This window comes from Phasianus colchicus, chromosome 1, assembly GCF_987193195.1.
Source record: "Phasianus colchicus chromosome 1, bPhaCol1.hap1.1, whole genome shotgun sequence".
Taxonomy (NCBI): domain Eukaryota; kingdom Metazoa; phylum Chordata; class Aves; order Galliformes; family Phasianidae; genus Phasianus; species Phasianus colchicus.
This window is the reverse complement of record NC_143436.1, coordinates 46,186,387-46,209,518: the sequence shown is the minus strand read 5'-3', so window position 1 is coordinate 46,209,518 and position 23,132 is coordinate 46,186,387. Positions and strand designations below refer to the sequence as shown.

The following is a 23,132-nucleotide window of genomic DNA, read 5'->3' as shown; positions in this document are numbered from 1 at the left end:
GATGAAAGAAATGACACTTTCCTCACTTCCCGTTATAGACTTTCTAATCCTAAAAAAAAAGTAATATCTATACGTGAAAAGGAAAGGAACTAGCATGAGCCACAAAGGCTTACAATGGGATGGTTACTCAAGATTACAGGAGTTAGCTGACTCCTCCTACAGCTGTTACAGCTGTTCAGCTAAGCCAGTCCATTAATTTCTAGAAAGCTATAATCACAAATGACCTAAAGAGATACTAATGTGGATAGGCATCAGCTGCTAGGTTAAGTAAGGAAATTTCCTATGCGAGCTCTCTTGACAAAGAAGCCTTTCTGTAACAGTCACTATATTCATGAAGACTTGAAGCAAGGGTAAGATTTCTCCCTTCTGCTTCCTCTGGGAAGTTGTGTGGTATCCCATCTAACATCAGAAGGATAATACAGAAATCCTACTCTTGAGTAGCCTCTGATGCAATTTGATATGTTTGTTTTTTAACTCATCTAGAAGAGAAGAGCAGCCAATACCAACAGCTGGGAGATTGCTTTTAACATAGTTATAGCTAAGTGGACATAACTAAAAAAGTTGTGATGCTCAGGTATTTTTGTGGGTTTGATATCAATAGAAACCATCTCATAAATACGTCTGGTCTGTTACTGTGTGTTCCCACTAAATTATTGAGAGATGCAATCGATGGCTGTTCTGGCAAAAACTGCAGAGGCAGAATTCTTGGATATGCTGCCAAACTTGAAGGTTGTTTTTCATAAGCTAAAATATGACAATTTTCAGAGTGATCCTTCTAACCTGTCCTGAAGAGGAAGGAATGAAAATGGGAAAACGAATGGAAAGAAGAAAATACAAATCACTCCCTATATTAAAGATTATAAATCAAACAGCTCAACCAGCAAAAGCAGTCAAGCTGTATCCAGAATTGGTGGAACTGAGACTGTCTTGCTTAGGCAAAGTAAATTTTCATACTCTTGCTTTCAGGTTCAAGTGGCTACAGCTACAAGCAGTCCCCAGAATTAGTAAAGGCTTGTTTGAAAGAACTCCTCCCTCTTAGGCTTTTTTGTTCTTTTGGTTTTTTTTTTACAAAATATATTGTGTGCTTCCTCTCTCACAGAAACAAAAGCTTGTCTTAGTCTTTTATGAATCTTTAATTATTTCAAAGTTCAACTCTTCACTTTAATCTCTCAATTTTTGTTCGTCTGGGATAAATTCTGATGGTTGCTTTAAATTCTGAAAAATATTTATTTATGAACCCCGATTAAAATTCATATCTACGAGAAAGCAATGAGAGAAAGTCAGTGCATTTTGCAAGGATTATAGCCTGACAGTTCTCTTTATGCCACGCTTCATGTTTTGTGTACCTAATACTTTGGCTCAATATTATTGTTTGGAGCCAAATGATTGCTACAAAAATTTAAAGAGACGGAATAAAAAAAATGAAGTCACACAGTGCTGTCAAAGACACTGCCATTGTTGAGCACTATTTAAATTCTATGACAGTCAGAACTTAATGGTAAACAGACACCTAATCTTTCTGAGACAGGGATTAATTTTCAAAAGCAATGCTTACCATGGTCACTGAATAGGAGTTGTTTCCATTTTTGCCTTTCTGCTTCTGAAGCTTTAAATCCCAGTACAGATTTCAATTCTTGTAACACCCTTTTAGATTCCTCTCTCTCTCGTTTTTGTCTCTCTCTCTCTTCCTGGGAAAAGCAGTCAAAAGTTTCCCTATTATATTCATTGTCCATGTCAGAATAATCAACATAGGCTTCCAATTCCTGAAGAAAGAAAAGAAACATTTTACATTTTTCACTTTCAGTGTAGACCTTATTCTAGAAGCTAACACATGATCAAGTGATCTCAACACAAGTCAACTACAGTAGAAGGATGGAGCCTTATCAGAGCCAGTGGATCTGACATTCTTAAGTCCACTCAATGCAAAGTTAGCATTATTGCAGACACCTAAGATTTACTTTCATCTAGAAGTATTCCCCAAGAATGGGGAATACCTTCCAATGAAACACAGCAGAAGGAAAACATATCAATTTTTTTCCTTTCTTACAAGTCCCCTTATGAAATAGCTCCTGATACCAACTTGGCTTGCTTTGACAAGATGAGAAGCTCACTGCACAAGCAACTGAAAGAGGAACAAAGCCCATTTTTTAATTTGAATGACCCTATTTTTTTTACCTGTTCTTCGGGGATGGGATCTCTGTCTTCTATGTACACAGTAGGCTGTATTAAAGGTACTGAAGTACGCTGTAGGTTATCACAGGAAGCTTCAAGCTTGCCTTCAGGGAAAAGGAAAAAAAGGGATAAAGAAAAAAAAGAATTCTGAGTGTTCAATGATATTTTTGACTCACTCGTGTTATGACACAGGCTAGAAGAAGTTGCTATCAGGTGCATCAAATGCTTTCTTGCATAAACAGTATAGTTACCATTTTTAGACAGAAACAATACATTTAGTGAGGATTTTTTCCCAAGTCCAATGCTCTTCAGTATTTCCATTGAATGAAAAAAAAAAAAAAAAGAAAGTATTTAAGCTCATTAGATCTGCTGACATTGTGATAATCTGCAAGGATATTGAAAAGTAGAATTAAAAAAAAAAGACTACTGGAAAATCAGAGATGCCCCAGGAAGAATTGAACTTCAGATACAGCAGTTCAGTGACAGCAACCGTGACATTTTGTACTTTTGAATAGTCAACGGCATAAATATATGTTGTTTGACTGGGCAACACCACGGAGAAAAGGATCTGAGGAGGCCAGTCAATTATACCCTGCTGTAAGAAAGAAGCCAGACTACATATAAACAGTAGCACAGATTGTTAGACACAGGAAATTACTTTTCTGCTCTGCTTGGCACTGATCAGGCTGTGGACGGAACATAGTGCTCAGGCTGGATTCCTCCATTCAATGATACTGCAGACCAGCTAAAGGGTGTCCAGAGAAAAAATAATGGAAATGATCAGAGGGCTAAATAAAGTATAGCCATTATAGAAGATTCAAAGGATATGGGGTTATGCAGAGAAGAGAGAAATGTTATTAGCTGTCTTAAAAAATGTAAGAGAAGGCTATAAGGAGGAAATGGATTTCCACTGTGGGTGGTCAAAAGCACTTCTTTTGTTTTTTTAAATTGCAGCAAGAGCTGTTTATATTGAATATCAGAAATAGCATTCTACTGATAAATGAGATTTAAGTGCTGGAATAGATGCCTGGAAATACTGTAAAATATCTCTATGCAGATGTTCTTAAGAGCAGGTAAACAACATTTACATATGGCAAAAGTACAAATTTGCCAGTGAGAAGAGAAATGGGCAAGACAAACTTGACAAGCCCCACTCATCTTTATTTTCGATTTTTAATCTATACACTGAATACATAGAGATAGTACTCCTAAGGTAGACAGTTCACACTGACAATGACTCTAATAATGCTCAGTTACCTGCTTTTGCAAACAAGGAAAAACATGTGATTCCCTGTTTGCTTGGGCTGAGTTAAAGATTTGATGTTCTAGATGTATTTAAATGCAAAATGATAATTTTAAAGGAAAGGTGAAGCAAGAAGTGAAACCTGACACAAGTGGAAAATTGATGTCCACTGCACAATTGCATCTTCGAATAAAAACATTTTAAAAAAATATGCTGCTGAAGGTATGAAAACAAATTTGGAAGTGTAATATGGAATTTATCAATGAAAACCTGGGTTTCCTGAATTAGAAGAACAAAACAGCTGCACTAATATGTACAGGCTGCTCCATTTGCCATCTGTTTGGGGTGATAACGTTGCTAAGGAGATGCTTCAAGAGCACGAATTCAGTGTTTTCACTAAAGTTGCTGTGACTTTAGCTCCTCTCTGGTGGATCAAAGGACTGCAAGACCAGGAGCTTGCAGCAGGGTACTATGGTCCTATGGGAGTATTTGAATGTTCAGTTGGTTAGACCTAAAGTCTTTTGATTTGAGTTTAACAAGCTGAGCTTTTTAATATATTTGCAATAAACATGCTTTGACATGCAAAAACTTTAAGCAGTAAGTATGCAATTAAGATCCATATGCTTATAGAGAAAACAAAGACATGCAAAACATGGACGCTGTCCCGCACAACATCCAAGTCACCAAATTGGAGAAAAATGGATTTGATGGATGGACCACTCACTGAATAAGGAATTGGCTGAATGGTCGCACCCAGAGAGTTGTGGTCAATGGCTCAATGTCCAAGTGACATTTCCTGAAACTGGAGACTGGTGATGAGTGGCATTCCTCAGGGATCGGTGCTATGTAACATCTTTGTAGGCGATATGGACAGTGAGATTGAGTGCACCTTCAGCAAGTTTGCAGATGACACCAGGCTGAGTGGTGCAGTTGACATGCTAGTAGAGGGAAGGGATATCATCCAGAGGGACCTGGACAGGCTCAAGGTGGGTACATGTCAACCTCATGGAGTTCACCAAAGCCAAGTGCAAGTTCCTGCACCTGAGTCGGGGCAATCCCAAGCACAGATACAGGTTAGGCAGGGAATGGCTTGATGGAAGCCTGAGGAGAAGGATTTGGGGGTGTCGGTTGATGAAAGACTCAACATGAGCTGACAATGTATGCTCACAGCCCAGAAAACCAACCATTTCCTAGGTCACATCAAGAGAAGCATGACCAGCAGGCTGAGGGAGGTGATTCTGCCCCTCTACTCTACTCTTGTGTGACCCCATCTGGAGTATTATGTCCAGTTCTGGGGCCCCCAATAAGAGAAGGACGCTGAACAGTTGATGTGGGTCCAGAGGAGGACCACAAAGATCATCAGAATGCTGGAGCACTTCCCCTACAGGGACAGGCTGAGAGAGTTGGGGCTCTTCAGCCTGGAGAAGGCTCTGGGGGGCCTTATAGTGGCCATCCAGTACCTGAAGGGAGCCTACAGGAAAGCTGAGGAGAGACTTTTTATAAGGGCACGTAGAGACAGGACGAGGGGAAATGGTTTTAAATGGGAAGAGCATAGATTTGGACTACAAATCAGGAAGAAATTCCTTGCTGCGAGGGTGGTGAGACACTGGAACAGGTTGCCCAGAGAGACTGTGAATGCTCCCTCCCTGGAAGCATTCAAGGCCAGGCTGGATGGAATGTTGAGCAACCTGGTCTAGAGGGATGTGTCCCTGCCTATAACAGGGGGATTGGAACTAGGTGAGCATAAGGGTCCTTTCCAATCCAAATTATTCTATGATTCTATGAAAACCGCTTTGAAAAATATGTGCTATGCAGCTGCCTAGGATGCCACAACTAGGACAGACCACAGTACAAAGCAGTTCTTTAGTGGCTGGATGCTTTCAGTGAATAATTCAGCAAAAGCATTCCGGTAAGTATCAAACTCAAGAAAAAGTAAATTTAAACACTGGATACGCTTTACATTTACAGATGAAGTAAAAAGGAGTGACTTTGTTATACTAAGCACAATTGAAAGTTATTGCTAAAAATATTTAATATATACAGCTTTTAAGTTATGAAATATTTCCTTTCAAAACTGGGTCTAAGCCATTAACAACAGCTCCGTCTTCATCACTGTTCATAATTGATGATATATTCCCACAGCTTTTCTTTAGTTAGTTGAATTAAACATCTACTGCACCAAAAACACTGTTCAACACTTTGACACAAAGTTGTACTGTTAGGCTTTTAACTACAGCTTTTGTCAAAAAATTCATTTGATTTTACATAATGGTGAATAAAGACAAAATAAAGATGTGCTTAGCTGTTATATTATTTCAGCAGGAAGGTATCTTCTTTCAAAGAGTTTTCAGGAAGTATTGAAAAAAAAACCCCACATGTAATTCAATGAATTAATTCACATAATTATGACTGACAGATGAGCTGTTAAGATGAATACAAAGAGATTACAAGTTAGCAGAGGAGTTGGACTCGATGATCTCCTGAGGTCTCTTGAAACCTCTACGATTCTGTAATGAGATGATTTCATGCACAGCTTGAAAAGTTCAACTCACAGAAGCTGAACTGCTCAGAAATACATTAGGAAATTCAAATGTAGTCAGATAAAAATAACATAGTTTAAACATAATTTAAAAGTAGTTTCTGGGGAGTGATTCAGTAAACCTGTTGCAAAATAGAAATTCAAACCACACACATTTGACACTGGACAAAATTGAAAGTGAAGGCTCTTTAATGATTTTGCCTCATAATATATGTTAATAACAGCAACTTTGTTATGCCATGTCTGGACCTGTGTGGAGCCTGTAGACATGGGATTCACCAGTGCTCCCAATTCTGATGTGAACATGAACAATGTCAGCCTGGACATCTCTTGGACCACAGCAGTATTCATCCACCTTCTGGATACCCCACCCATACATAATTAAGAGCCTAGCTCATTACAGATTTGGATTTCTGTAGGCAACTTGCTGATACACATCCCAGATCATAATTTTCCTAATATAGTCTCCATTGCTATCAGCATTATTCAGGCGGTTGGCTGTGCCTTCCTAGGCCAGTAAAAAAGCTCCTGGAAACAAGATCAGAAATTTTATGTTCAACTCTGTGTCAAGAGAGTTTCAGCTCACTTCAATTACTTAAGCTAAATGCAATTCACAAAGATAGCAGCATGGACAGTAGAGCTCACTAAGGCAAAACTTTGGCATGTGCTGTTCACATCACTTTTAAACACTCTCTATATCTGAGAGAGCAGGTAAACAGGTGTTATAAACTCAATACATCAAATTAAAATGTTTCAGGAAATGTCATTATCAAGGAAGTTTCATGAAAAGGTAATTGTCATTTCAATTACCTATCTAATATTTATGCAATAGATAAAAGAAAACCTCAAAGATATTTCATCAAAATTCCACCACTTCACATGCTGCTCACCAATTACAGTGAAAAATCCACTACTGGGCTACACTTGGAAATGTAAATGTACCATCCAAATCCACATGCCTAATAGACTAAGTTAGCATTTTATTTTTAATATATTTTTTTCTGAAACAAAAGCTTCAAGGCCATCTCAATAAAGAAGTCTGACAAATAGATAGCTTTTCAAAGAGTAAGGTTGTTAAAGCTTTTAAAGCTAAAATTCAAGAAATACAGGCTGAATGCAGTTTTTGATCCATTCCAACTCTAAAGTGAATCCCTTCAGTTCTTAAATTAACCTCTCATATTTACCTTTTTTATTTGGGTTTCTTCCACTCATTTTCTCTACCTGAGAAATGGCTTCTTCCCAGCAGCTGTTGCTTGCCTGCATATGAGGCTGAATAAACTTTAGTTTTTCTTCCAGAACCTGGTGGGCTTCTGTTGTTAATTCAGGTGTCTCCTTAGTGCTAACAAGTTTTTCAAGTTCATCCTCAAGAATTATTACCCTAATAAAATGAACAGAAATAAACACATATAAATATTTGACTTCACAATTTCTTTAGACAAAAGCAAAGATAGGAATTAAAGTACTGCTTAGCTTTGAATTTTCACTAGATATCAAAAAAATAATCAGGAAACAACACTGGATTCCCCATTGAACCAAGAGTCTTTGACCTCATTATACATAAAGATATACTTAGATGATAGCTAAGAGTTCAGACACAGCAATGGGAAGAGTGTGAGAATGTAAATAGGGAAGCAGAATCTCTGAAGCATTCTTCAGATAATTATACCCTCAAAAAACATGTTTACTACTTTACTTTAAAGTAGAGCTGTTACCTTGGAAACAGACACCTTCAGTGAAATCAATTAGGAACAGAACAGGCATGATGTACTTGCAGTGACTGTATCTGCTTTTTTTGTTTCTAATCTGGGATAAAGTAAACTGACAACCCAAAGAACTCCAGTCTGAAGCCTTCTTCCCACAGGCATAGTCTCTTAATTCATGTGTAAACTTACTCATTCAGCAGTGCCTTGAGATGAAGCTGCAAACTGCGTACTGCTGTTTGAAGGCTGTTCAACTCTCTTGACTTCTGTTTTGTTCTGGTTGGTCGTTCAAAACCTGACTGATGCTGAGTTTCAAAGTACCGATAAAACTCATAGCTTCTCTTGAGCTCCTCTAAGCAGGCAGCATGTGTATGAGGTAGGCCTTGAGTCACATCAGACAAGATATGATGAGGCAACCGTTCAGGGGAGATCAAGGGCTTGGGGGATGCATTGGCTGGGGAGAGGAGCAGTACCAGTCTCCTGAAGAATTCTGAACTCTGTCCTACCCACAGCTGAAAGAGAACCTGCAAAACAGAGTGAGGTTAGCTCCGTGCACCTGGAACACAGCCAGCCTCCAAAATAAAGGTGCAGATACAGAATGCAAAAACACTCCTCAGCCTACCGTAGAAACACTGAAATAATAAGAAAATCCACTGAGTATTTTTGAAAGATATCTCTGACCATGTGGGTTCAGATCTAGTGAACCTCAGATGAACCATTAATTCACCAATGAAGTATATTAAATGCAATTATGCTCAAAAGTTTGTCGGAGACCTCAATTTTCATATTCTCATTAGGCAGTCTCATTATTTGCTATAATCTTCAAATACCCTACAGCTTAAAAAGAGCTGCCAGAATTCCAGTGGCAGCAAAGGCAATTTTTCCTTTATAACATTAAGCTATAATTTCTACCATCCACTTAAAAGTTACTGCATTGGCCCACAACCAATCTTGAAACAGGAGCTTAATTGCAATCTACTTCAACAAAAACCACTGTACTTCTGGAGAAAGCTGACTTAACTCCTTTCTTCAGCCAAAGTGAGAAATTTCATGAATGTCACTAAAGAGCTGTAAGACACGAATCACAACATTTTACATGGCACGAAAGAGGTTAGGCAAACTGGGAAGAAGCAAACCCACAACTTAACTCTTAGGATCTTCCACCTCAAATGAAACGAGCAGTTTTCTTTGTTTAGAGAAGACAATTGGCTTCCACAACAACCGAAGCAGATTCTCATGCTGAGCCTGCATGAATGTGTGTCTTTCTAAGAGCGATTACCTTGAGTGCAGGCAAGCTGAACCCATCCGTGAGATTGTGCGCCTCCTCTTCAGATACCTGTTCTTCACTCAGTCCCAGACCCAGGTCCTTAAAAGGGACTACACAGATGTAGCTGGTCACGTTGTCGCTCTCAGAGTTCAGAGGGTAGGTTTAGCCAGAGTTAAGGTGGCTAACAAAGCAACTTATGCATTAAACAAATAAGGCAAAAAACCAAAACAAAACAAAACAAAAAAAACACCTAACAAAATGGCATACAATCTCTGTTTAGTTGAATCCAAATCCTGTTTAATTGAACTTTCCATCTTTCTTCGCAGCACAGGTTTTACAAGCTCAGAGAAGGATAAGAGAGAGAACACCAAATAAACTTCTATGTCTAAAAAATGCAAACACCTAGAAAGAAACAAATGCGATCATTGATGCAAAATCTCAGCATTCCTTTCAAGTGAGGAAATTATCCTTAATCAATAAATTCCCAATGAATAGCTCATGTCAGCCTCAGCAGAGATCAGAGAGGAGATTTATGTTTTGATTTACAAACTGAATATTTTCATCTCTCTGGTCACATAAAGGCCATTAGAAGTACTTCTCTCGTATCCATATGTTTTCTGGAAAAGCCACAAGTTCTACTCGCTCTCACTCCCAAATTTTCCACCTGCTAAATTCTCTTAGGATTGCACTTGCAATAGTGCTCAAGAAAACATTTACCGCTTGAGTAGGAGCACACTGCAGAAAGGGAAATTTCTGTGGCTCGGAAAACATCAATACTAAGTGCTCAGGCTCTGAACAAACACATTTCCCCCTAATTTCTCCTCAAAGACCAGGAAGAAAGATGTCTGTGAAGTGCTCTCCAGAAGCATGAATGCAGATGAAAATCTGCAATGCAAATGACTCAGGAACACAGCATCTACTGCTTCACATAAACACAGTGTCAGCGGGGTCAGCTAGCCTAAATTAACCTGAAAGTGTGTCCAGCAGATGGAGCACAGGGACATTAACTCCACCAGAGACTGAAAAATCAGGTCAAAACCTTCAGGACCAATTATCTTAGAGACTAACCACAATCTGTGTTAATCTTTTTCTGCAGCAGCAAGAAAAGCAGTTTGAACATGTGGATTTTTAAGTCATATAAAAAAATTACAGGGAATCTCTCAAACAGATGGTTTGACCAAATGAGCCACTTAAGCACAGTGTGTCTCAGCTAGGGATTCCCATTAAGCTCCCACACCATCTCCTGCCGTGCCCTCTTCCTTCTAATAATTTTTGTTAAAAATGTAATGACATTTCCTCAGTGCTCTTTGATCTAAAATATAAGTCTTTTTTATCACATTGTGAAATTAATTAAAGGGATGCAAGTACAGTAAATAAACGTACCTTATTTAAACGCTCCTGCCTTTGCAAAAATACTTTTCTCATGTTTAACTTACTTATTAGCTTAGAGCAAGAGAAGGCAAAGATACTAAATGATAAACTGTCAAATCCAGAATAAACTATATGTACAGTGAATATCTAGCCTCTGCCTGGAGGATGATGATACTTATAAAAAAGAAAAAGGACTAATGCACCCACATATATAACAATTTAATAGTAGTACTTTGCTCTTCAGAAGTACCTTCCCATCTAAAGATCTAACAAGGCCTCAGAGTATTCCTAATAAATCCAAGATGCTCTATTGTCTCATAAAATTCTGGAACCTGCTGGAAGGGATGAGCAAAGCATGTGATGACTGGCTGGTCAACAACAAAAATGTAATTGAAAAATTCTCAAGCACCTTTACATAGATATTCCAGAAGCAGACTTCTGATGTAGGCTTTTAGAACCCAGACAGAGTACATCTACTTATTTATTTACTTTTAGATTAAGGTTTTCTTGTATTAGCTGTCTTTCCTAAGTGAAAAAGTGGTTTTTTTAATATTTCATGATTAACTAAATTTCTTTTTCAAAGGAGAAAGAACAAAATTTAACTAGATGTAACAAGAGCAAATTTTCTGGAACTCAACACATCTAAAATACATAGAATGTATTTTATCAACTACTTCATCATAATGAAAGAAAATTAAATTTAAAAATATAATAATCAGAATACCTCAAGTGGAAAGGGACCCAAAAGGATCATCAAGTCCAACTCCTGGCTTCACAGAGAACCACCCAGAAATTAAACCTTTGACTGAGAGTGTTGTCCAAATACTTCTTGAATTCTGGCAGCCTGGTGCCCTGGGGAGCCTATGCCAGTGCCTGATCACCTCTAAATCATTACACAACTGTGCAATGCAGAGGTTTCCTACGCTAGTAGTGACAGGTCTGCATCATATCCTGTAAACACCCAACCCAACATCTAGCTTAAGCTAAAATAAGGATACTGTATTCCACTATACCCTTGTTTTCCAGACTTAAGGAAAAATACTTTTTTCTCCTCTATGGCTTTTTCTTCTATGACTTTGAACAATGCACTCTTGTTGATATGAACAAATCAGAGTGAGGATGACATGAGAAAATGCTGAATAGTTTCTGCAAGTAAATAACTGTCACTTCACATGAAACGTAGAGAATCCATCTCATGAAATATTACTGGTCCACTGAGTTTAACAAAAACACTTAATTTAAGCTACAGCGTTATAGTTTATTTTTCTATTTTACCTGGGAACAAATTTTAATTAGGAAGATATTAATTTATTCAATTCACTGAAGGGAGTTAGAAAGTGGCATACCAACCACAAGCAAACACTGGCAAACTTCTTGTCTTACTGAAGTGAGTAATGATAACGTGTCAGGTTTATGTGATTTGTATTACATATCTGTATTTAAACAGTAAAGCTGTGAATGAAGATTTTTAATTCTCTGTAACAACTTCATTAGTCAGATCTCCCTCTTACTCATTTGAGATACACATTACCATTACCATCACTAAGCTTTGATCCTTAGTATATTAGGTGGGAAGATTTAGATCCTATTGTCTTGGAGACTAAGATACATTTCACATGTTGAATTTCTACTGGAAGGCATTTCAAACAAAAAAAGAAAGCAAAAAAAAGAACAACCAAAAAACAAACAACCAAGCCAAACAAAAAACCAAAACACCTTTTCTACTACATTCCACTACGTTCTGCATATGGAATGCTTCTGTATAATGCTTCTCTATTTGTTCGTCAAGAATTTATAGACATACCGTTCCAATCTATTTTTGACCATTTATTTCAGCTGGCATTACTACTAAGATATCTGCATGATAATTTGCTATAATTGAACCTCCATTTTAAAAATCTTTCAAAGACAGACACAAATGTTTTTCATATCAGAAACATACCAGTTTTTTGGTTTTGTTTTTGCTCCAATACAGTCTGAAAGCATTGCTATTTCCTACAGGCTACAACAAAAACCTAGAATTGCTGAGAAGATACAGATGATGATTCAGATTTGATTTTGTGAAGCAAGTGTCATAGTTTGATTTGGAATAGAAAATCCTCACTTTTAACTGTGTCTTTTGGCTTATTAATGTAATAAGAGTTTCACCCAGCTTGTTTGAAACAGGAAATCAACTTATCTTTGAACACGGAGATGAGGAGTGAAAGGGCATATTGTTCTGAGGAAAGGTTTTTTTTTGTGTGTGAGGAAAAAAGATGGCTTAGGAATAATCATAAAACAGTACATACGTCAAAGGCATGGCCATCAATAACTGGGGCAATGTTTTCAATGCACAGGATCTTATCTCACACTGCAAAGTGCAAAAAAAGAAATATGTTGACTGTTCCAAATCAAGCATAAGACAAAACTGACTATGCTACATTTTCTTCAGTTTTTGTTTAGATATATACTTAGATATTGTATCCTTCTAGTCATGCCAACTCTAAAAATCGGCGTGAATGCAGGTAGAAAACTGTATTAATAGAATATTTGAATGGATGGGTTTTTACAAAAAGGATATTTTTTCAGCATGTACAGAGTAGCCAGTCTTGAAGCTCGGAAGTTGGCTCTGACAGATCGATAGACGGCTTTCCGGAGACCAATAAGATGCTGACTAGGATGCTGTCCAGCTTTATTAAGTGGGCAAGCGGCACTGACCCTGTCAAGCAAACTTGAAAAGTAAAATGTGATACAACTGTACAGATGTCCTAAAGTATTTTTAAAAGACAGTACATCAGTTTTCTTTTTGTATCACTTAATAATTTTTTTTGCTCAGTAACAACCTCACATGCACACACACACAAGAAATTCATCACATCAGTGAATTATTCAGTCAAACATTCAGTTAAGCAGCCAGGATTCCTCTGCAGGCAGCCTGATTCCAGTCTCACCTGAGCCACAGTAAAATTCCTGAGGACATTTGTCTTCTCCAAAGTGTTCCAAAAGAACATAGTAAATGTAGGCAGGCCACAACATTATCTGCCATAAAACTTCCACAAACCCATTGTAAGTTTGCAGATACTTAACATTTACCTCTTCGCATGCAAATTTGCTCTTTAAATACATTTCATGGAAAAATGTGCTACTATTCACCGTTTTTCATGCAATACACTATTTTTGGTCAAACTCCCTGCAAAATTACTCTCTAGGTCAAAAAAAATGTTACTTAAGTGGTGAAGTAGTTTTTATCAATCATGCAGTGAATGACAGCAGTGTTTTGTGGAAGTCAGACAGATAACATGAAACGTATGCAATTGTATAAAGCATATTTGAAAATGCTTTTTGGTATCCATATGTTCAGATAAATATACAATTTAAAAGACACCATTTGCTTACTAGCCTATACTTCAAAATGTCTTTAGAACAGTAAGAAATTGCCTAATCTGGAAATAAATTGGATTATGAAGTGAGTAAATATATCTACAGAGTCTTCAGACACATAATCTGATGCCAAACCTATAGCTACAACACTGAAAATGGCCTAAGTGGACAGTTCATCCTCTCCAGCACTGTGTTTACTAGAACCAGATCGGGAATGGACGTGGTGGTGGTGCAGTCATCAAGACTGACAAAGTGTTAGGGGATTGGAAGCCTGCTACTGCTCTCACCTTACTCAAAGCAAAGTGATGAGTTCATCTTGTATCTATAACTCAGGACATGCCAATCTCTAATGTTTTCCTAACTTGTGAAGATAACAATTAGAAGTGTTCAAGGACAAACTCTTATATCACTTTGTAGATTCAAGCCCTGGGTGAACTGTCAGAAGCAGGACCAAAGAGAAGAGTAAAGCTATTCTGCTAGTAAAAACTATTCTCTAGTAAAAAAGACAAAGAAATTTATGTTCTGCTACAGCAACGCAAGCATTTTCAGCTTCTGCACAGAAAAAGTATAGCACAACTCATGCAGTACATGCAGTACTGCCAGTATTCAACAAAACAATTTGTATTGCTTCTTGGGAGGCTTCAGTTGTTTTTTTTTTTTTTAATGGAATAATTCTTTATTCCAGTAACGTTAATATAACTTGCTATAAATTTCCATGTGACAGACATGCCATATCCCTAGCTTCCTAGGTTTTCATTTATCTTCTACATACTTTAATTGAACTTACACTATATTATCAGCTTTGGATATCAGCCACAAACAGCAAAAATTTTAAAAAAGGTTAAAAGTGAATTTCCTCTTCTCTGCAGCTCCATATCCATTTTCCTTGTAAAGAGCTATTATTTATTTCGCCATTAATTTCACAAATCAAGTTTTAAATAGAATCTCTCCTTTAACAAACCTGCATATACACTTGAATAAAAAACTATTATTGTACTCTAACACAAAAGTAACTTCTACAGAGATGCTATACACAATAACATATACTCATAGAGTTTGATTCTAGCTGAAACTATATTAAGGTAGTACTTTGGAATAAAGTTAATCGTATCAGGGACAGACAAGAAAATAACTACTTGCTTTTTATTGCTGCAGCCTTTCACTGCACATCCCTACAGTTCTCATTTTATAATTTAATAATGAACATACTTTCATTAGCCAGGAGAAAATCCAGCCTGCAACTCGTGATGAAGATTCATTTGTCTAATTGCAACAGAGACAGAAATACTGCTGTTCTGCCTCAGCAGAGCCCTTTCCTACACTGGCTACATAATTTCTGAAATCCAAATTACATTGGCAAGATCTTGAGCATCTCTGCATCACAGAGCTTTTACTGTGCGGGCTTAAAAGCCAACAGAGGTATTAAACTCTTCTGAAGGCCATTCTGAAATCAGAATATTCAATGGCCTCTGAAGAGAAGATTATATAAGAAAGACATGACAGGATCCTTAGTTGTTTGGGTTTTTTTTTGTTCTTTTTCTTAAATGGCTACTGTGGAGGTTTTTTTGTTTGATTTGTTTGTTTAGGTGGGATGGGAACAAAGGCAAAACAACATTTGAAGCAATTGAACATATAACAGTCACTGCCATGCAGTAGTAAACCAGTGAACCAATGGAGAAATTGACCTAAATCTCATCAAGAATCATTTAACACTTTCAGAAACAGCCAAAAATCAGTTAACAAGGGGGCATAGAGAGTAGAATAAAGCAAAGCCATAAAGTTTATGTGAATTAGCCTATGAGAACACAGCAATGGATGGTGCAATAGAGAGAAAAAAAAACAGCTGTAGAACACAAGGACCTGGGCTTGCAGAGTTATGCTAAGACAGTCAGTCAAAATCTGGACTCGGTATTATTTGTCAGCACCATTATCTTTCATTCATAACAAAATTCACAGACCAGACTATGCTAGGCTTGCAGCATATTCAAAGAACAGCATACGTATCATGCAACAGGATGATGCTGCACTACCCAGTTAAAATCCCATTCCTTTAAAGATATAAAACAATAGAAGAAGATACTCATTAACTTTCCAGGTGCAACCATTCCTATTGCTTCAAGACTCTCCCTGAGGAAGCATTAAGACTTTGACAAGGTTACTACTGGAGAACATACCAAACTTGGTTCCTCAAAGATTCACCAAGAGAAGGGGTAGCTAGTTTTTTAGATCACACATAAAGCATAACATCAAGCAAAGAAGTTCACCGTGCTCTGTGCAGCAGCATCTCTTATGTGGGTGCTTGAGGGAACACTTGAGTACAAACTTCTTCCAGACTAAACCAACCCAAAACCTGTATGAACCAACCTCTTCATACTGAGTATGAATGATGGTGATTCTGATGAGAATGCTGACACAGTATTCTCCCACTCCATCCATACTACAAAATCTTTTGAAAAGCTTGCCAGAATTTTAAGTAAAGGGGCTATGAGATCAAGCATTAGTTTAAAGATCAGTCTGTTTTTTGTTAATCTGTTATCTAAGATATGTAGAAAAAAAACAAGAAACGAGCAATTTTTAACATTGACCACAAGTTCACTTGCTTAAACTTAGGAAAAAACCCAAATGTTTTTCTCATCTGTTATTTGGACAAGCCCTAATAATAATTTCTTTTAAGAACTCATCTGCAAAGATAAGACTGTCTATTGCTTAACTATACACTTCTTCAGAAAACACAACAAACAAAAAACACAGCTAGGCAGACTGAAGACATGCTTATGCATTCCCAAGGGAGAATAAAGCTAAGTATACTAAAGGTATTTCAAACTCAAAAATTAATTAAAAATGCAAACTCCACAGTTTAAAGCTTGCACGTAACAACAAGAGCCTGCAAGTTGAGTAGTTGGTCTGGCATTAACCATTTCTTGCTGCACACAGGGGAACTTCTTATTGGTTTTAGAAAGAAATCAAGAGCATTTAGCTGTGGGCATTTCCTGTCTTCTTTAACTTCAAGTCAAATTGACTCAGGCACATGTCTAGATAGGTTGCTACAAGGGAAAAGGACATACATGGCAATGAGAGTGGGTCTTGCACACACTGAACATGTTCTAATGTCCTTCAAAATAATAAGAGCAAAGTTATCCAAGGAGCTAAATAACAAGGAGAACTTTAATACCTTAAGTGGACAAGAGGCAAATCCAGGAATAAATAACTTAAAATTCTAACCATCTTAACAATTGTATGCAAGAAAAGAAACAAAGGATTGTAATTTTCTGAGGTTGAAAATGACCTCTGAATAGGCCTTGCTAATTGATTTGTTCTCATTAGTTCAGATAATTATTTGATAATTTTGAAGTAATCTTGTTTTCTAAAATATGAACGATTACTTGCAGATCAGTTTGGTTACACGGATTTGGTAATATGAAGTACAAAAAACTGTGAAACAAACAACCTAAACAACCCCCCAAAATAGTAACTAAATAAGGTTTTAAGTCCTTTTTTTGGGGGGTATTTCATTGCTAAGACTCCAGGAGATTTTCAAAAGCATAGGTGTCCAGTAAAGATTTCTGATACTTAATACTCCTTCAGGATGCATAGTTTTAACAATGTCTTGTTAGAATTCATACTCGCATGTTGGTGAACACAGCTATGATAATTACACTATTTTACATAAACAAAAAACTTTAAGTAGCATGGTTTTCAGCAGTTTCACTTGTTATGGGAGACAGTACAGCAAGACTATGTCAGAACACATCTGGCTTAAACGGATCTGTGCATTAAAGTGAAACGTAGACTCACAGGGTAAATCCTCTAGAAATTACTTCAGTCTCTTGAATGAGCCGTAGAGCTTTCCTTACAAGATTAGTAAAAGCTCGACTATTTGCTACTGTTTCTTCCAGCTGGGTACAGTATTTCTGCAGGGACATTTGCAGCTTGGCTGTCCTCCATGTGGCCCACACTCGAAAGACTGCATACACAAGCAGAACCAGTCCCCACGGTAGCCACGATGACTCCTTCCACCATGAAGGAAGCATAAGCAGGGCACTTACAAAGGCAAGCAAGAGTGAGATATCCCTGCAAATAGAGAAAGTAGTTTCAACCACAGACTCCTGAGGTCAAACAAGCAGGAAGTACATGCAGATTCTTAAGTGAGCTGTAGACACCAGAAAATATTAAGCTGCAGATTCAATGTACATACACATGATATTATACCTTGGGTATACTCTAAAGAAATATTTATCCAGCTATTTAACGGCAAAAGCAGAAGAAAGATGTACCACTTCAAAAGGCCACTTTATTTTATATGACTTTAAAACAAAACAAAATCCATGAAGCCAAACCCCAATCTGACTACTCAGCATTAAAAGCTGGAATGGGTAGGAATGGGAATATCCGTATTTCCTGGTTCAAAAGTACATTAGGAAAGGGCATGGGTTTTTTGGAAACTAAACCCTCATGTAACACTAGCTTTGTTTTTTGCAGTTTGACTCATTTAACTTGGATACCAACAGACAACTAGTTCTGAGCACATTCTCATGACATAGATAAACTATTTTAGATGATTTGGCAGCCTCTGAAAATCATAAAAAAACCAGAGTAATGAGTATCTCAGTTCAGTTATTTCTAAAGAACATTTCCAAAACCTCGTAAGGCTGTTATTTTCATCTAGAAAAAAAAACTACAAGTAACTCCTAAAAAAATACACTGTGTTTCACGTCTAGTATTCTATCTGCAATTCTGTAAAATTGTGTCAGTCTTCACAGAGATGGACAGGCTATGCATTTCAACCTACATAAAAAACTTCAATCTTTGGAGTTTTTGAAATAAAAATATTATTTTTCTCCCCCCTTAAAATAAAGCATGGTGCTGGATTTTCTAATTTCTGGACAGTTCTGTAGTAATTTTTCAATAAGCTTTACAAAAGCTAACTCTTTAAGTCTAGTGTGATAGTTTTCAGCAAAGGTGCAGAATTAAAATATTACAGGTACATAAATAACTTTAAAGAAGGGACACACAGTCCATAACTTTATTAGCATATTTGGGAAAAAAAAAAAAAAATCCTGCTCCAAAAATCCCCAAAATGAAAGACTGGAAGGGGTCAAAGAGACCAGTTTTTCTGATTTCCAGTTTCTGGTTATCTAGATCACCAATGACAGACCCAAGAAGATAAAGACGATGCCAAAATGCACCCATGTAGTTATCCCTACTGCTAAGTATCCCTAGAATTCCAAATATTTTCCCCAAATTCAGTCTAAATCATCTGCAAATTAATCAAATTATTTTGCTTCGTATCTTTTCCCTTTCTGCACACATTGACATCGCTTCCTTACTACCCATAAGACTGTTTCATCCCACCTAAGTTTTCTCCATGCTGGCCAAACAATCCTTCCTACCTCAAATGTTTCCAAAAGAATGCATTTTCTATACTCACTATTTTTCTTGTCCTGTACTTACCTTTTTCTTAATTACCTGTACCTCACAAAAAATGGCACCAAAAATCAGAGTCGAGACGCAGGAAAACAGGGAGAAAAAGTTATATAACTTTTGTGTTGTATATAACAAGGATTGTGAGAAGAGATTTTCCATTGTTGACTTTTTCAACTTACACTCTGAAACAACATGAAGATCCTTCTGTGAAGGAATACTGTCTACCCAACTGTTCAGCTTTGTGCTGTTAATTTGATTTTTCCTTCCCAAGGGAAGTACTATACACTTGTCTTTATTGACTATTCTACTGATTTCAAGATATTTCTGCAATTTGTCAAGATACTTTTGAACTCCTATCTACCAAAACACTTAAAAAGTGGTGTCATACATAAAGTAAGCAGTATTACCAAATTTTGTCAGTGTTCTTTGTCATCTGAACAGTTTAAGAAACAATGAATAGCAGTAGGACCAGAAACAAAACATTGCAGAAATGGTGGTTTAGAAGTTCTTGTTTGACAAAGAATATCAATTATGATATAATATGTCATAAACATTTGTCTTCCTTTTTTAACTGGCTGAGAATTTACAGTAATTCCATATACTATCCTAACATATGTAAGAGAATATACACTGGCCTGTGCTACAAGATGTTCTTGTTTACTGATGCTTGCCCATTTCTCAGTCAGTCAGTCTGTCAGACCATCCACCATTCCCACTATTTTTCAAATACAGGTGGTATTTGTTTAGACAGTGTTGCAGCTAGCTCCTTCAGTATTCCAGGATGAATTCCACCAGCCTTTTCTAATTTCAGTGCATTGCATTTAAATGTTCTTTTGTCTCTTCTTCTAGTATTCTAAACCCACAAAAAGTAATTGCTCACACTTACAATTAACATACTTTACAAAGGCCACAGTGAAAAAGACACCTTCCAATTCAGTCTACATAACTATGCCTAATTTATCAGAATCACCCCCATATGGCTTTTGAAATTCATTAATTCATCAATGTTAAGTTCTTATTCATGGCATCTGTTAGGGTTTGTAAGTACTGACTTACGCCTATGTATCTATCTCAGATTAAAACTGCTCTTTCAATAAAATGCCTGAGACAAAAACATGTTTATCCATATATATGAGTAGTAGCGGAACAAAGACTCAAAGATCTGAAAAAAAAAAGTTACTATATTGCTGCATTTTTTGTAAAGAACATACAATATTTATTTCTTGTTGTTTAACAGTGAATACTGTAACAGATATTCTCTGTACAATACCAAATATTAGGAGTTGCTAGGGAGCGTAGTGTTGGAAGCTGTCCATTTTCCTGTTGCTTACACTGCCCTGCAGACAGGATACTCGGGTCAAGGAACTCAATCAGTTCCACATCCTCCTGCAGCAGAACTTCCTGTTGCAGGATGGTACGGAGCGTGTCAAATCGAAATCCAACATCCTTACCACAAATAAGCAGAAGAAAAAACAAGTGTTAGTAAAGAACACGTAAACTCTTCAAATTTAGTAAACTCTTAAAACAAGGAAAACATCCAGACACCCTACACTACACTGACAGCAAACTCTTCTTGAAGATTGCAGAAATATTTCAGTAGTGGCTACCTCACTTTTCTAAATTTAAAAATTCATTTTCTATCTATTACTTCGGCCTTGCAGGGTATATCATGTTGACTTTGTGATCAGATCTAGACAGTATTGATATCTAGAAACATGTCACAATTATGCCAAAATACTGCAACAAACTATCAATACAGAACCCTTCCAATTGAGAATGTTGTAGAAGAAGAACCCAAAACATGTTCAATGTGGCATCTTTGCATAGATTACAGGAAGGAAAGGAGAGCAGAAGTTAACAGAAGTTAACAGAAGTTTGGCATTCCACATTACAGAAGCTTTTTAGTCTGCACTGACCAAATTAGATTATTTATGAAAACCCAGGCTTTCACAAACTAGCTGGTTAAATTCTTTACAGTGATATTAATCCAGACAACTTGCACTCTACATTTACTGGAAAACACAGTTTTAGGGTTGTGTTCAAGAGGAAATGCCCTCCTCCAAAATATCCCGTGTCATTTTGTTATCCTAAAGTAGCAGGCAGCAGAAGAAACATATTTTCCATACTCTTTGGTTGTATTTCTGTCTCAAGAAATTAAGGTTAGAAAAGCAGTGAAGCCAAAAGTTCTGATTCAAAGAGAAACAAGGAGGAAGGGAATTAAAAGGATAATCAGTAACAAGATGTTGCAGAGATCTTGACTCTCAAGATGACGGAAAAGTGATAGCAATGAGATGAACTCTTAGAAATGGAAACTCCTAACTTCTCATATAGCTGAACGCTTTTTTTTCCCCTAAGTTACATGTAGTGATTCATTCTGGTATCACAGTAGAAAAAACAAACTTCTGTTAGATTCCGGAACAGTCTAACACAACATTTCCATGGTGGTGCATTAATTTACTTTGCTTTTCCTAAAAGCACTATGGAGAACAGAGCAGAAACAGAACACATAGCCCAGGACAGGACCAAGAGTGGTAGAGTTGCCCAAGCACACTGCTTGGCAAAGCAGTATCAAATGATGCTCTACAGGCTTTCATCTTGAGCTGTGTCTGCAAGTCACTGATGGCAACTTAGGGACTTTCTCAGTGTTTCTGCAGTGTCTTCCACTGAATGGGGCAGTTTTAATGCAAATTAATTCCTTCCCACTTTCAAGAACTTATTTCATTTCTGACCATCTCTTCCATACTCAATATATTCAAGCTGGCTGCTGGCAGTTTTCCTTCATTGTGCACGTGCCCAATTTGCCATGTATCCTACCTCTGAAAACCTGAAACAATATTGCCTAAAGATTAAGTAAAACTGTTAGAAGAAAAAAAACCAACAGAAACTAAAGATGGCGCTTGGGAGAGAAGGTACAAAGGAGGGGAAGACCTGTGGATTAGGAAAGGAAATTCTAAAAAAGGAAAAAAAAAAAATAAAAAAAATCTCTTACCAATCGGTGAAGTATGTCATCGTTTTTCTTATATTGTGGAAAGGGAAACCAACTTCTGAAGAACTCAACTAGTTTTGACAGGATGCTTTGCTGCAAGGAACAGAAATTATTTCCATTAAAAAAAAAAAAAAGGAAGAAATAACAGACAGACAATTTCTTTATTTCTTTTCTTGTTAAAACAGACACATGTACCTGCAAGGAAGTTTCCCTTAGTCTATTTGGCCTAACTTCAGAGTATGGGAACATCTGCTTCCGCTAAGTTTGCCTGTACACAAGACTGTGAAATAAAGTTTCATTCACCCCACCTATTGAATGTAATGAATTGTTTTGCTGTACTGTTAAAAATAAATACAGCTAGAATTTGTTTGATCTCAGATTGGCAACGACTCAGTATGAAAGATTTTCTCTCTTCTTAAGGATAAAAAAAGGAGCAGCATTAAATGGCTGACAGAGACTGAAGTAAAAGACTGGGAGAGGAACGTCATCTCCTTGGAGGACAAGACTCTGAAAGATGAATGAACAGAAGCAGAGATGCATGATTTTAACAGGAATTGTCTCAGAAACTCCCTGCCACACCAGCACTTGCTACCAGGTACTTTTCTCCCTATGTTGCTTCTCCCATGAAATCTAAATACACAGCTTCATTTGAGCTGTAAATGTAACTTTGAACAACACTAGTTAGGGGAATCTGCTCTCTGTCACCACACATTTTACTCACATGTCTTCCTAAAATACATGAAAACATCATAATTAAATAGATGCATGATTCTGCTTCCCTCTTCAGACTTCTCATGAAAAAGGCAGAGTTTTGGACAGCCATTCTATATCTACTTTCCTCAGACTGAGCTGTCAGGAAATATTTTGGAAAGCATTTACCTATAACTCTATTTCATGAATTCTGAGGCTCTACATGTTAATTTTCAAACTGCTGACATATAGTACAATCAAGTGAAACGTAGGCCAAAAAAAATTGAATTTTGAAGCACTTACATTTTGTGCCATACTGTTTAAAAAAAACAAACAAAAAAAACCCTAACAAACAACTCCACATCAACAATAAAAAACAG

The 23,132-nt window shown here is 37.0% G+C and overlaps 1 protein-coding gene across 1 annotated transcript in view; it reads right to left on the bottom strand.

Moving 5' to 3' along the window:
• The window catches only part of VEZT (vezatin, adherens junctions transmembrane protein), a 58,783-nt gene that overhangs the window by 15,519 nt on the left and 20,132 nt on the right, over positions 1-23,132 (bottom strand). Inside the window, exons 4-12 of the mRNA XM_090136814.1 lie at positions 22,066-22,155; positions 20,347-20,522; positions 17,448-17,723; positions 12,853-13,002; positions 8,934-9,081; positions 7,847-8,178; positions 7,139-7,332; positions 2,176-2,276; positions 1,556-1,763 (exon numbers count right to left, since the gene is read on the bottom strand). Of these exons, the coding sequence (XP_089992940.1) occupies positions 1,556-1,763; positions 2,176-2,276; positions 7,139-7,332; positions 7,847-8,178; positions 8,934-9,081; positions 12,853-13,002; positions 17,448-17,723; positions 20,347-20,522; positions 22,066-22,155 (1,675 nt within the window). The remainder of the gene's footprint in view (positions 1-1,555; positions 1,764-2,175; positions 2,277-7,138; positions 7,333-7,846; positions 8,179-8,933; positions 9,082-12,852; positions 13,003-17,447; positions 17,724-20,346; positions 20,523-22,065; positions 22,156-23,132) is intronic.